We start from the raw sequence: 14,732 nt of genomic DNA on the forward strand, positions 1-14,732 counted from the left end.
TGGATAGATGTGTCTGGAGATCACTGTCCATCCTGAAACCAGTTTTATTCCCCACTCCGCGAAAATGCAAAGCTACAGAGGGAGGTCATTCTGCTCTCCGCTGTTGCAAACTGGTGCAACTTCAGCACTCCAGAAATTCCAGCTGCGTCCGGCGTCGGGATATCGCCTTCCCTCGCCCTAACCGCGTGGATAGGCTGGAAACAAGAAACGGAGTTTTGGGGGCGGCCGCGGGGCGGGGAGAGGAGCTGAGAGGGGCGGCCCGGCCCCGGCCCCGGTCCCGGTCCCGGTCCCCTCCGCTCCGCTGCCGCCGCCGCCGCCGCAGGGGCCATGCGGGCCGGGCGGCCGCTGCCGCCGCTGCCGCCGCTGCTGCTGCTGCCGCTGCTGCTGCTGCGGGCGGCGGCGGAGCCGGAGGCCCCGGTGAGCGCGGAGCGGAGCCTGGCGTGGGGCCCGGGGCTGGAGGCCGCGGCCGCGCTGCCCGTGCGCTACTTCTTCATCCAGGCGGCCAGCGCGGCCGGGCGCAACTTCTCCCGCTCGCCGCCAGGTACCGCGCGGCGCGGGGGGGAGAGCCCCGCGCCTGGAAACGGCCGCTGCTCCCTCAGCGGCTTCTCAGCCGCCCCGAGCGGCGCCGCGGGTCCCTGCTGGGGCCGGGGACGCGCGGGCTCCACAGGCCGTGCTGTGGATCGCAAATCCCGAGGAGGCCGCTGACCGCCCCGTCTCTTGTGTTTTTCAGGAGGAACACAGTTTAAAGTGGTGATTAAAGCACTTTCTCCAAAAGAAATCAGCAGGATTCACGCCCCTAAGCCTTTGGATAGGAATGACGGCACATTTCTGATGCGCTATCGGATGTACGGGAGTGTCCGAAAAGGGTTAAAAATCGAGATACTTTATGGGGATAAGCATGTAGCTCGGTCTCCTTACATTTTGAAAGGTAAGAGTGTTATTTGACGTAAAGTAATATTTGTGGATGGATTAATTTGCTGCTATAGACAGAGGTGGGAAATTAGAGGTCACTGTTCGGCCTTTTTCTTTGAGTCTCGGCATAAATGATCTTCTTAGTGATAATTCATACAGAAGGTTACAAGACATATATACAGAAGCATGCAGGTTGTGGTTCCTGGCCTTCTTCCCCTTGCGTAAGGAAATGGATCTGTTCAGATTTTGTAGGGAATAAGAAAAGAGAGAAATACTTATTTTTACCATAATTGTTTCCCTGTGTGATTTATATAAAGCATGATCCTTTATAATAACAAAGACAAATTTCTCCTGCCAAATAACATTTAACATTTTTCCTCTCCCTAGGCCAGTTTAATTCATTACTACAGGTCATTACTATATATGAACTATCTAAAGGCAGGAAAAATGGAAGCAAATTATTCTTTTACTCCTAATCTGCTTCTATAAATTTCCTCTCTTGCTCTAAAAATGGGGAGCTGTTTAGCAAGGAAGGAAATCTAGTCTGAAGTTACTTTTCCGGAAAGTCTCATTTCTGCTTAACACAATATTTTATTCAGAATGATCACACACACACATATATATATATATATGTACACACACACATATATTTGAATATGTGTGTGTGTAAAATGCCCTAAATACAAACTATTAGGGATTTCTTCAAACTGAAATAAAATTGCCCTGAGTCCTCAAGGTAGTAGTTTGCTTTTCTTTTGCCGGAGCACATTTTGCTGCAGCTATAATGATATGACAGAGACCAGAACTTGTTTTAATAAAGAAAAAAGAAAAAAAAAAAAGATATTTTTACACTTTATTTGGCTCTTGCTTAAACCTAAGCTCTCTGACGCAAAAGGACAGAAAAAGTATTTGATTATAGATGGAAGAAAACTCCTTATACCAGGGGAAAGGACAACTGTATCAACTTTCTGCATTAGGTTGAAATTAGCAGGGTAATAGCTGAGCGTTAATGTATGTGGATAGGTAGAATGATTCTTATTGTTCCATGCGGTTGGTAGGTGGTGTAATTATGGAGCTCAGTTTTGCAGACAAACTGCTCTGAAAAACAAAACCCAAACTCATCTGTTTGGGTTTCTGAGGAGAGGAGAAGGCCACAGTTTGCTCGGATACGCTCACCAAGCCCCAGAAGTAGAGCAGCAAGGCACCTTCCCCACCTGTTTCCGTAGTGTAGTGGTTATCACGTTCGCCTAACACGCGAAAGGTCCCCGGTTCGAAACCGGGCGGAAACACCCTTTTCCACTGGGGCTGCCCTGTCCTGTGGAGAAGGAGCTGGGCTCTGGTGGCCAAGAGCCAACAAGGAGGCCAAGGGTGCCCTGGGCTGGCTGCATCAGGAGTGTTGCCAGCAGCTCGAGGGATCCTGCCCCTGCTCGGCTCTGGTGAGTATTGGGTGCTGTTCTGGGCTGCCCAGTGCAAGAGGGAGGTGGAGCTGGTGGAGAGAGTCCAGGGATGCCTGAGGGACTGTCTGCAGCATCTCACATATGGACAAAGGCTGGCAGAGCTGCTCTGCTTGGAGAACAGAAGACTCAGGGATCTGATCAACAAATTTAATATTCTGAAGCAGGGATGTCCAGAGGATGGGGCCAGGCTCCTGCGTCTGGCAATGGGCATAAAGGTGAAAGGATATCAGTCTGAACCTGTGGGACAGCTTCTGTACTCTAAGTGTGATTGAGCACTGGAATAGGCTGTCGAGGTTGGAGTCTCCATCCTTGGGGATATTCCAAAGCTGAGCAGTGTGCTCCAGGCAACCCTGCTCGAGCAGAGGGTTGGACTAGATGATCTCCAGAGGTTCTTCCAGCCTAACAGGCTGTGATTCTATGATATGAATAGTATAGATGATTTCCCATAAAAACTATTGAACTAAAAACTAGAAATCTGACATTTAAAAATGTAAAGCCACTCTAATTTCTGGATTTGTTTGCCCATGAATTTCAGGACCTAGGATTTATGTGGAACATTCACAACTATAGAGCCTTAGCGCTTTGTTTTCCGCAGGACCAGTTTATCATGAATATTGTGATTGTCCTGAAGAAGACCCTGCGATCTGGCAGAACGTGCTCTCTTGTCCATCCCAAGAACCTCAGGTCACTAAGGACTTCACTTCTTTTCCCACCATTGACCTTCAGCGAATGCTCAGAGAGATCCCAGCGAAGCTCAGTCACACGAGAGGTGCAATCGTCCATTACACTGTTCTCAACAACCGCATCTACCGCCGCCCCCTGGGCAAGTACACGGACTTCAAAATGTTCTCCGATGAAATGCTGCTTTCACTTGCAAGAAAGGTATCAAAAGTTCCACAGGAACTTAAGGAAAAAATTCTTAACAGTGAGGGTGACAGAGCACTGGAACAGGCTGCCCAGAGAGGTTGTGGAGTCTCCTTCTCTGGAGATCTTCAAAACCCGCTTGGACGCAGTCCTGTGCCACGTGCTCTAGGTGACCCTGCGTGTCCAGGGGGGTTGGACTAGATGACCTCTAGAGGTTCCTTCCAACCTTAAGCATTCTATGATTCTATCAGTTCATGCCATTTGCTTGAGACTATTAAATCACACTCTGATACGATGCCACTGAACTCACTTTTGTATTTTCAGATTTGTAATTACCGAAGCAAGACTTTACTTTTACTAATTGGTTAAGGTGACTATTTCTTTAGGGATCACTGTGTAACTAGTGTAGGGGACCTGAACTTGAGACTAAGCATTGATGGGAAGGTTGCGGGAGCTGTGGCCCAGTTCTGCAAACTCTGTGGTTTCCATGTGTGCTCCATTCAACCAACTTGCAGGACGGAAACTTGCCGTCAGTATCTTCCCCTCAGCTAAATTTATAATGTCTACCGGGCTTATTGATTCTGTGGGAGATAGGAGAACTGAACATTATGCTTTATGTAAGATTGATAAACAGCAACGTAATTATACGTTTGTGTTATTATCCTTTCCTGGGTATACGTTTAGGTTCGTCTTCCTGATGTCGAGTTTTATCTTAATGTTGGAGACTGGCCAGTTGAGTATCGCAAAGCCAATGAGACACCTGGTCCTATCCCTGTCATTTCGTGGTGTGGCTCTGTCGAGTCAAGAGACATAGTCCTTCCAACATACGATGTAACTCATTCAACGCTCGAAACCCTGCGTGGTGTCACAAATGATCTGCTTTCTATTCAAGGCAATACAGGTAAATTAGAGGTTATGAATTTAAAAAGACAATTTGTAATTTCATCAAAAATGGGAGCCACGTTTAATAATGTGTCTTCAGTTCCCAAGTGTCTTAGGAGGTCTCCTAATAGAAGCGGTTTAGTCTTTACGGATTCCAAACACTTTTAACACTATCACTAAGCAGGTGTCTATTATAGATTTAAAGCCAAAATTTAGAGAGTCTAGATCATAGGACTGCTGAAATTTGACTTTAAGGTATTTGGAGGATGGATACTGTGATCTGTGACTTGTCAAGTAAAGTAAATATAATTAAAAGGTTCCTCTTCTCAATGAAGGAATTCAATGTGCTACTTTTAATCAATTTGTAATCTTTTTATTGATAGTGATGTGGTCTGTTGTTGCAGCTGTTTACATAAAAACACAAAAATGAGTTTGAATCCTGGAAGAAATAAAGCAGCACTATGTTGTCAAGTAAAACAATACTGTTTGGGAAAAAGAATAGCTTAAAGAGGTCCCCCCTGAGCTACTCTTCTAGCTTTCAAGGAAATGTTGGTTTTACTGACAAGTGTTTTCCCCCTCCCAGGAAATTCATGAATACTTGTAGATCAGTCAAATGCACAGGAGTAGAATTTGCATTTTTTACTTGAATAGATGAGTGTGTCTTTTATTACTGTTTTTAAATGAACTGTTTTAATTATCAGTTTGAAGGAGTCTCATTTTAATGATTTATCACAGCTACTTTTCCAATGAAGCCATAAAAAGATCCTATTCCCCTTTAGTGGGTCCTTCAAGGAAATTTCCATCAGAAGCTGGGAAAAAAAAGTATTTAATGTGTTTTAGAGGAGGAAGCAAACAGAGATGAGGTCTGCAAGGCTCTCACAAAGCTTTTTGAGGAAATTGAAAGAGCTCGACCATTTTCTCCTCTTAAGTCACTATTAAATGACTTCTCAAAGACCTGACAAAATTGCTGGATAACAGAAGGGGATTTTACTGAAGAACTTTTAGTTATTGGGACAGACGTTAAGTATTATTTTAATTAGATCATTTGATTATAATCCCTTATCTAGCTTCCAAGAGATTTAAAGTTTATATTACTTGATCAAATATATAATGAAAATGTCATTACTGTTCTCTTTTGTCTTACTGCTCAATATCTGCAGGCCCTTCCTGGGAAAACAAAACTGAGCGAGCTTTGTTTAGAGGCCGAGACAGTCGAGAAGAACGTCTCTATCTTGTCAAGCTATCCAAGGAAAATCCAGAACTACTAGATGCTGGAATAACTGGATATTTCTTCTTCAGAGAAAAAGAAAAGGACCTGGGAAAGGCTCAGCTCATGGGCTTCTTTGACTTCTTTAAGGTAGTGAGCAAATTACAGTCTCAGATCAATTTTGCTCTCAAATTCATACAAGCTGAAAAGTCTCAACTTAGTTTTGCTAATTCCACTCAGTAAACGAAACAGTTATGCTGCAGGGAGAGCACTGGCTCCTACAAGGTAGATATGGCACCTGTAACTAAAATCAGTGTGACACACTTCTGAAGAAAGCCACCATCCTTGTGTTTTGGAGTCCCACGGATCCCCAGAAATGGAGGGATGATGAGCATTTTGGGTGTTTTTGGGGAGGAAGGGAGAAAGGAGGGTGGCATAAATATGAAAACACAGGACAATTTGTTTAGGTGCGAGTACATGGTGGGTGTCAGAAAGTCCTTGGGGTAACAAGTTAGAAGACGGTTATTTTTGCTACACTTCAACACACAAATTCCACTGCAACAAAAGTGTGAACTGTAAAGGGGCCAGGGCCCAATAAAGGGCAATTATAGTACATGGCATTTGAAGTTCTGTTCCAGAAACTGATGCATCAGCAATGCTGATGAAGAGATCTGACAGAGCACTGTATTCATGGTTACTTGTAGTATAGTGTTTGGCTTATTCCATGTGAGCGAGAATCAATTCATTCCTTCTGAGTTTATGTATGGTCAGCTCTAGGTTTATTTCCTTCCCAGCACTTGCCCTTGTTCTGTCAGAGAACACTTGAGCGTTCCACGAGGACACTTCAGGAAGTCCACATGTCCCAGGCTCTTGTCTGTCAGTCTGGGGCTCCAAACACTCCCATGTCCTGTTACGGCATTCGAGACTCTGAAACTCCATCTGCTTATCTCTAAACCAGGCTCGATATGAGAATTTATATGCATATTTGTAATGATTTCAAGCCTGTGAAAAGGCTTTTACACAGCTCAGTGTTCCTATTTTGATTCAGCAATGCTCCCCCTTTCTGTTTCTCTGTATTACAGTACAAATACCAAGTGAATGTGGATGGGACCGTAGCAGCTTACAGGTTTCCCTACCTGCTGCTGGGGGACAGCCTGGTACTGAAGCAGGCCTCGGAGTACTACGAGCACTTCTACGCTGAGCTGCAGCCCTGGAAGCACTATGTGCCCGTGAAGAGGAGCTTAGAAGACTTGTTAGACAAAATAAAGTGGGCGAAGGTAAGTGCCAATTCCAGCTCAAATTCAAAAGGGTAAATACCCATGTGCACAATTTATCTTAATGCTCCCTCTTTTTGTATTTCTACACACATACTTTGCATGAGTGCTGAGTCTGTATCCTGAGGTAACATGGAGTATGTTTTGTTGTTGTTGCTATATGAGGGGGAAGGCCTTAATTTTATAGTTGTGAAAATGCTTAAGAATTAACGTTAGACGTGTTCAGGAGTATTCCATGAGCCAGGGTGTTACTACACAGACTAATGCAGATAATTTTCAAAGAAACTCCCTAAATCATAGAGCGTAATTAATTTCTTCCACCACTTTTCTTTGTCCTGACTAGAGTAGAAGGAATCACTGGACATCCTCTTTGAATGTACAAAAAAATCACTACTCTGTAACATGCTCAGAGTCAGAAGCTGGTATTCTGTAACCAAAGTGATTTTGTATGACTGAAAGCACCATTTGTGCTTTAAATTTAACTGCTAAGTCAAAAGCATTAGAAAATATTTACGTTCTGGGCATACTAAAGTTCTTTATAAAGGATCCAATGAAAATACCGAAAACTTTTAAAGAGCAACTTGTGAGCAAGTGCATACCTGCAAGTGTTCATGCTGACATTGCCTACACCTATTTTAAGTGTGAATCAAGCAGAGTTATTTCAAAAGCATCATGAAGTGAGGAAAACATTGAGCTCTGCTCAGGAGAGGGCAACAGCTGCAGCTTTGTATTCTGTGTAACTAAATAGGTGTGGGAGATGTCAGGCCAGCTTGTGAAAAGGCCTGGGACAAAATAGCAGAGCAAACAACGGCTGAGGTTTCAAAACTGTACAAAACCGTAATTAGTGTTAGTGACCCATTCATTCCAGAATTCTGGAATTCAAACAGTGTGCTCTTGCAGTACATAACAAACAACTGTACATAAGATTGCAGATCTGAACGGTTCCCTTAATAAAAAAACAATGCTATGCAGGACTAAGTTACTGGTTGCTCAATTACTCATTTCTGTTTCTTTTTGATTTCCAGGAAAATGATGAAGAAGCAAGAAAAATTGCTAAAGAAGGACAACTAATTGCAAGAGAATTGCTTCAGCCTCACAGGCTTTACTGCTACTATTACAAAGTGTTCCAGGTTGCTAAAATAGATCATTTAATTTCTCCCCCTCAGCTACTGTTGCTACAGATGCTCCATTTTGCCACTCATTCTTTATTCCAATAGCAGACATTGCTCATATTATTTACAGGAGAACAGTTAAACAGCTTTGCTAAAACTTGCCTCCTCATCAAAGAGGCAGCAGGATACAATACTGGTTTTACAGAATTAGAGACTGTTTTTTCAGTGTCCCACTGAATATCTACGCAGTTGTATCACATAACACTGCATATAAGGAAAAGAAATCCTGGATATGACGGACACGGTTGAACAGTCCAGATGATTGTCATTGCTTCCCCAGGAGAAGCAAGTTGCTAAGAAGACTGAATTTTCTGTTCTCTGAAAAGCTAATTCCTTTTGCTATGTTGCTTGGCAGAGTGAAGGTCTTGGCTCCAGCAGCCGCAGGCGACACAGCCTTTGGCACTGTGCAGTGTACACGAATGACAACATTATCTGCAGAGAGTGGTTGGAGGCCCCCATAATGACAATATTCAAACTGGCATTAATAATAGGACAGGGGATGATACTAAGGGAGGTGTTCAGAGGCAATGTAGCCTATTAGTAGGTGTGTTACGGAGACACCTTGCAAACAGGGTGTAAACAATGGCACAAGGCGCCTGCATAAAGGCGACCTTCGGAGGAGGAAACTGCTTCCTGAATTATATGTTGATACTTTCAGCATTCTTAAATGTTGTTTACATATTTCAGAACTACGCCAAACGGCAAGCCAGCAAACCTGAAATACGGGATGGCATGGAGCTCCTACCTCAGCCTGGCGACACGGACTCCACGTGCAGCTGCCACAGGAAAAAGCCTCTAAGGGAAGATCTGTAACCGGATGGAGAAAATCACTCACGATGCAAGAATTTAAATAGGATTTAAGCTGTGAAACCTAAGACACGCACTAGCAAACATTCTTAGTTAGGCATTCTGCTGTATTTACCTATTCTTTTCATGCTGACTCTGATCTGCAGCGGTGGTTCCCACAGTTTTGTCTCCGTGACCTCCGCCAGGCAGGTGCTGAGCCTGTGCTGGAGCGTGCGGGACCTGCTCTGCTCTGCTGGGCCGTGGGGACGAGGAGCGCGGTGACCGCGGCTGCACGGGGACCCGACAGCCACAGCCAGGCAGGGCACATTATCCTAGAGGAGCATTCGCAACGTAGCAAAACAGTGTTATGATTCCTCATAAAGTTACCTCAGTGTTACAGCAATTCTTGTATACAAACCCATTTTCTAACTAGACAAATAAAATTTCTATTTGAGATTTACAGATTTCCAACGTGGTTTGGCACTGAGATTACTTTGGCGTGTATGACAGTGTAGAGAATGTGTGATTTAATATTTATCAGTGTCAGAAGAAAATGGAGGGGGGCAAGATCAGAATAATGTTTTTATGAGCATTTTGCAAGCCTCGTGGTGGTGAATCACCTAAACTAAATGTTCCTGCAAAGCAGCCCGTGGAGTTATCACAATTACAGGGCTTTGAGTGCCAAGGTACTGAAAACCTGTTCCCTGCCCTGTCACTGTCCATGGCTGTGAATGTAGGCACCCATCCCCAAAAAAAGGATGCAAAAAGTGTGGGTGGGAGCTGGGTGACATATAAAGGCTGGTCCTATATGTAGCCCACAGGGTACAGCATCGCGGGTTACCCGGGCATTGGTGTGCCTGCAGTCTGGCAGGAAAGCTTTAGAGTACCTGGGTTTTGCCTCTTATGTAAAGCTGAAGATGTCACCAACTTTTTTGCTCTGGTTCGTGAGCTACTTTTTCCCATGCCTAAGTCCCCTAAAGGAGTTTATCCATGTCCTGAATGTATCTCCCACTTACCCAGCCCTGCACTGACCGGATTGCACAGACAGCAGATCAGCTACCACTGTTTCAGTTCCAACTCATGACAGAAAAGGCTGTGCTGTGTCTTCCATGTAAAGCCTGGGCATGTGAGGCCTTTGGGAGCCAAGGGGCCACCTTCCATTGCTTCCATGACTTTACAATTAATTTCATGATATACACATTATACGACACAGGTTTGATCCTCAGCAGTATGTATGGAAGTGCTGTGCTCAGCAAGGGCAATTAAGCATATTAGAGGGTGGAAAGTTTTCCTCCCCATGCACACATACTTCAAATCAAAAGTCCAAAAATTAGGTTTTTATTTTTTTAAATGGTGACGAGATAGGAGAAGGTAAGACAAATACTACATGATTTTTTGCAAATATCTGTGTGGGAAAACTTGCCTTGCCTGAAACAAAAGTAAACCTTTCAAATTGGAAAAAAAATATGATGGAATGTATATGGTTATGAATCCAATAAATGTGAATATTTCATTTTTCCCTTTCCCCTCCTCACAAAAAGGGAAAAAAATATTCTAAACTTGTCTCCCTCCTCCCAGAAATCATTTGCTTTTGTAATAAGCAAATTATTGCTTCCATGCAAAAAACGAGTTTGTTACAGAAGGCTTCACAGATGCCTTTATAGTTCACAGGCAAAAATAGCCTGAAAAATACAAATACACTCAACTTCCTGCCAAAACTAAAAACAACAACAAAAGCAACAACAACAAACAGTAGAGACTAGATTAAAAACAGAAGAAGAGAGATTAGAAGTGTTTAGTAATTTGAGGAAATCTGGTTTGATTTACAGCTTCAGATTTCCCAAAGATAAAAGAGGGTAAAGCCTCTCTTGTGTCAAATGGCGCTGTCTGCAATTTCAGTTCTAATGATGAGCAATCCTAACTGTCCCTGCAGGCCAGGAATGATGTCAAATGTGTTTTGGTTTGATGACAGGATTGACTCATTGGCCTGCTGTCTTACGGCAATTGCTTAATATTCAATAATACCTGTTTGTACACGTAAAGCGTAACATATACAGTGCACATGACTTTCTAAACTACACACATAAACTAGAGTTTCTATTATTGCACTGTAGTTCTTGAAGAGTAAATATCTTGCATACCTAGTGACTGGTGATAATTTAAAAATATACACGTTTCTGATTTTTTGCTATGGTGATTTCAGCTTTTACTGCACAGCGTAGGAATTGCTATACAGAATGAAATCTCCATTTCAAAAAACCTTGGTGAAACTGTCACTGATGCTGCAGACAGGCTGCTTTCTTTGGAGTGGCCTCTCCTGGGGTCCCAGGCCAATATTTTCAAACCCAGCTATATAAAAGTGGTCTGAATTCCCTAAGTGTTGGTCATGCAGAACCTACATGAAAAACTGAAGATCCGAAGAACTTACATTCTTTCAAATTCTTTTACTATTAACAGTTTTGTATAATGAACACTCAGAAAAAAAACTTTTATGTTATTTAATCCTCAAATATATTTAGGTAATCACATTTGTAAATACTTACCTTACATTAATTTCATTCTGAAATGAAATCCAGTAAATAATGATCGATTCGCCATGAAGGAGATGTAAATTCAGTATATTTGCTAACTGCTTTTTTTGAGATTTACTTGAAGATAATTAACATACTCAAGTTCCATGACAGTATTGCATCCAGGTCTGCCTTGTAGATTCATAATTAAAAAAAAAACAAACTATAAGCAAGCCCGATGGAATGTCAGATTCCAGCATCACTCCCGGGAAGCATACGCCTCACATTTATTACATTAGAAAGTAAATTATTTAGTTAGGGAGAAGAGCTGACAGGGAAAATGTGTATCACTTGTTTGAGCATGTTTGAGAAGCTTGCAAAGAAATGATAATAAATAAAAGACGCCTTACATAAGCCCAGGACATAATCAGCTGCTTTACCACTTCAGGTTTTCAAAGTGTGCAGCAGTGAAGGGCAACGTTTTATTTGAATACATTATTAACTTCCCAAAATATAACCACAAGAATCTGACTAACAAGGGTATGTGAATACTTGGTTAGCTTTTGTCTTGAGTTGATTATGTAACAAAATCTATAATGTAGAGAGTTATGTCTCTAATTTTGTATTTTGCTTTAAAGGGGTTATCCTGTGTGCCTGTCTGAGGACACCCGAGAGCCACACGCCTTCGTCGTGCCCATCGTGCAGGGGCTGAGAAGTGAGAGGTCCGTCACACGAGCGTGGCTAGCAAGGCAAGGGAAGCACCCTCAGCGCCGTATCCATCGCCGCGCTTCCCAGGAGAAACACGTGGATGAGGCCAGCGGAGGCCACCAGGATGATTAACAGTCTGGGGCACGCGACGTACGAGAGGAGGCTGAGAAAGTGGCTCTTTTCTGCCTTAGGAAAGGCTGGTGGAAGGATTGCGTTGCTGTCTACCTCAATGAAGTGAGCGGAGACAATGCAGCCGGGCTCTTCCCAGAGGTGCCGGGGAAGCTGCAGCATGGAAAATCCCACTTAGATATGAAAAAGCAAATCACATTAAGACTGGTGAACTACTGGTCAAAAACGTTGCAGATGCTCAGAATTCAGTGCAGCAAGGCCCAGAGCAACCTCGTCCTACTGCACCTGCATGCAGGGAGGGCTGGGACAACGTGACCTCCAGATGTCCCCTCTGACCCGAGTTATTCTGTGAACAGCTTCAGTTATACAACAAGCGTTTACCCGTGTTATTGCATAACACAAGGGTAAGAGGACACAGTTCTCGAGTGTCTCCAACAGGCTAAGCAGCTTTCCCCTGTTGGGACTTCTGACAGTATTCATGTGTATGAATTATGATAATATTGATGGGTAATATTGACTAAGTTATGTCGATATGTTAACGTTAGATGTTAAGGCTATAAAACTATTCAACAGTACTACAGTACACATGTGACCCCACAGACATAAGATATATTGTATTACACGTTTTGACCTACTGCTAAAAACACAGAATAAGCTAGTCTGGATGGAACTTGTTAAATCTGGTCAATTCAATCTATACTTGTAAGATCCTAATTTCCACTATAGCTTTTGCCACACAGACATTTGTTTAATTTGCCACCTTAGGAGCTAATAGCTACTACAAGCCAAAATGATCAAGTCAGCATCTTGCAGGTCTGACACCTGATTTCTTCCTGCGTGTTACTCACAGAATCACAGAATCACAGGAGGGTTGAGGTTGGAAGGGACCTCTAGAGATCATCTAGTCCAACCCCCCTGCTCCAGCAGGGACACCTAGAGCACAGGGCACAGGGTGGCATCCAGGTGGGTTTGGAAGATCTCCAGAGAAGGAGACTCCACAACCTCTCTGGGCAGCCTGTTCCAGGGATCTGTCATCCTCACAGGAAAGAAGTTCTTCCTCACATGGAGATGGAACTTCCTGTGTTTTAATTTATACCCATTACCCCTTGTCCTGTCACTGGCCACCACAGAGAAGAATTGGGACCATCCTCCCTACATTCTCCCCTCAGATACTCAAACATGTTGATCAGATCCCCTCTCAGCCTTCTCTTTTCCAGGCTAAACAGGCCCAGCTCGCTTAGTCTTTCCTCATATGATAGATGCTCCAGTCCCTTCATCATTTTATCGCTCTACGCTGGACCCTGTCTAGAAACTCCATGTCCCTCTTGTGCTGGGGAGCCCAGAACTGCACCCAATGCTCCAGCTACTCATGCCAAAGTTTTCACTGTTGTAATAGAAAGACATTCAAACATGGCATTAACTTTGCCATGAAAGTAACCTTGTTAAATTTTTGCTGACATAGACAAAATGGGTTAGCCTGGAAATTGTTTTTGCTCCTAAGCGATGAAGCCTTTCTGGGCAAATCCTGGCTGTCACCTCTCAGGAAAGGTAATTTAGCCAGTGGTGTTCATTTCATTTGATGAAATGATATATCTGTAAAATAAAATAAAATAAAGCCCCAAACCAACCAGAGAATGCTCTGCTGATAAATGTTGCTGCTTTTTTTTTAAGGAAAGTTTGACGTTACCATATACTGGTAAATTTTATTTTTAGTGAATACAGAGCATGAAGTGAACTTCATAATCAAAACAAACTTAAAGAGGTACACCAGGGCAGTATCACGCCGTACACCATCACTGCACTAGCACTCTACACGGTTCTATACTGAACACCTAGATTAGATAATTTACAATTTTAAAATTAAGGCTCAGGATTTTACAGTTAAGCTTTATCAGCCTAAATAGAAGATACAGAAGAGTCAATTAAATATCACCTATGAGATAACGATGCTGCAAAATCCTATAGGGAAATTCAACCAATTCTGGCTAAAGTCCTTAGAACCATTTACTTAACCTATTTGGTAAGGTGGTTTATGACAGGCATGTCCTTTGCAAGCTGCATCTGCCAGTGAGTTGATTTTTTCCTGCCACCTGAACAAAGCTATTTTAATGTGGACCAGCCCACAGTTTTCCAACTGACCAACTCCAGCAAGCCTTTTCTTACACCTATTCCCTCCTACATAACTGACATTTCCTCTCTCCATTTAAAGACTCACTTGTGTCTGTAAAGCAATGTAGTGACACTGGCCAGGAAGGGCCTGTCATTCAACCTGAAAAGCATAAATCTAAATTTGCACTTAATGGCAATTATCATTTCTGTCTTAAAAACAAGTACAGGCATTTTCAGGCAGTACTGATCAAGCAGTTATGATTTCATGATGTACTGTACAGACTGGGGACTGGGCACTACTTAAATGCAAACAGTGCATATATAAGATGCAGAATAATTCTGAGTATTTATTTTTCAACAGTTTCTAAATTATGATTTACTTGCAAGAAAGGAAGTGTTCCTATGATAAATCCTTGTTTCAGACAAGTATCATCCCAAGTATCCAGAAAAAAGATGCACATTTTGATAACTCTTATTATATTGTACAGTATTGTATACTATTGCATAGTGTATGTATATACTGAATTGTTTACTGGAATTAAAGCAGGGGCTATTGCTACTTAAATACTGTTTTGTAAGATAATAAATTTCACTTGTTGCAGTTCCATTCCAGCCACAGAAACACACAGTAGCAATTGGATCTTTTATTTCAAAATCAAGCCACAGCAAAACTGGCTTTTCCGTGTAAAACTTGTATTGATCAACTCCAAACAGGCAATCTG

General features: G+C 42.8%; 1 protein-coding gene and 1 non-coding gene across 2 annotated transcripts; both read left to right on the forward strand.

The window, feature by feature from the left end:
* The first annotated feature begins 745 nt into the window (after positions 1-745).
* On the forward strand, positions 746-8,779 carry POGLUT3 (protein O-glucosyltransferase 3). The gene is made up of 7 exons (XM_010216774.2): positions 746-928; positions 2,965-3,251; positions 3,918-4,134; positions 5,276-5,472; positions 6,405-6,599; positions 7,622-7,726; positions 8,456-8,779. Exons 1-7 carry the CDS (start codon positions 832-834, stop codon positions 8,579-8,581), a joined length of 1,224 nt encoding a protein of 407 aa, XP_010215076.2. The 5' UTR covers positions 746-831; the 3' UTR covers positions 8,582-8,779.
* Positions 2,129-2,201, forward strand: TRNAV-AAC (transfer RNA valine (anticodon AAC)). The gene has a single exon. It is a non-coding gene; the product is annotated as a tRNA-Val (tRNA).
* Positions 8,780-14,732: the final 5,953 nt, after the last annotated feature.

The sequence above is a fragment of the Tinamus guttatus genome, unplaced genomic scaffold (assembly GCF_059628265.1).
Source record: "Tinamus guttatus ecotype Peru unplaced genomic scaffold, ASM5962826v1 Tinamus_guttatus_pri_ptg000150l, whole genome shotgun sequence".
Lineage (NCBI taxonomy): Eukaryota > Metazoa > Chordata > Aves > Tinamiformes > Tinamidae > Tinamus > Tinamus guttatus.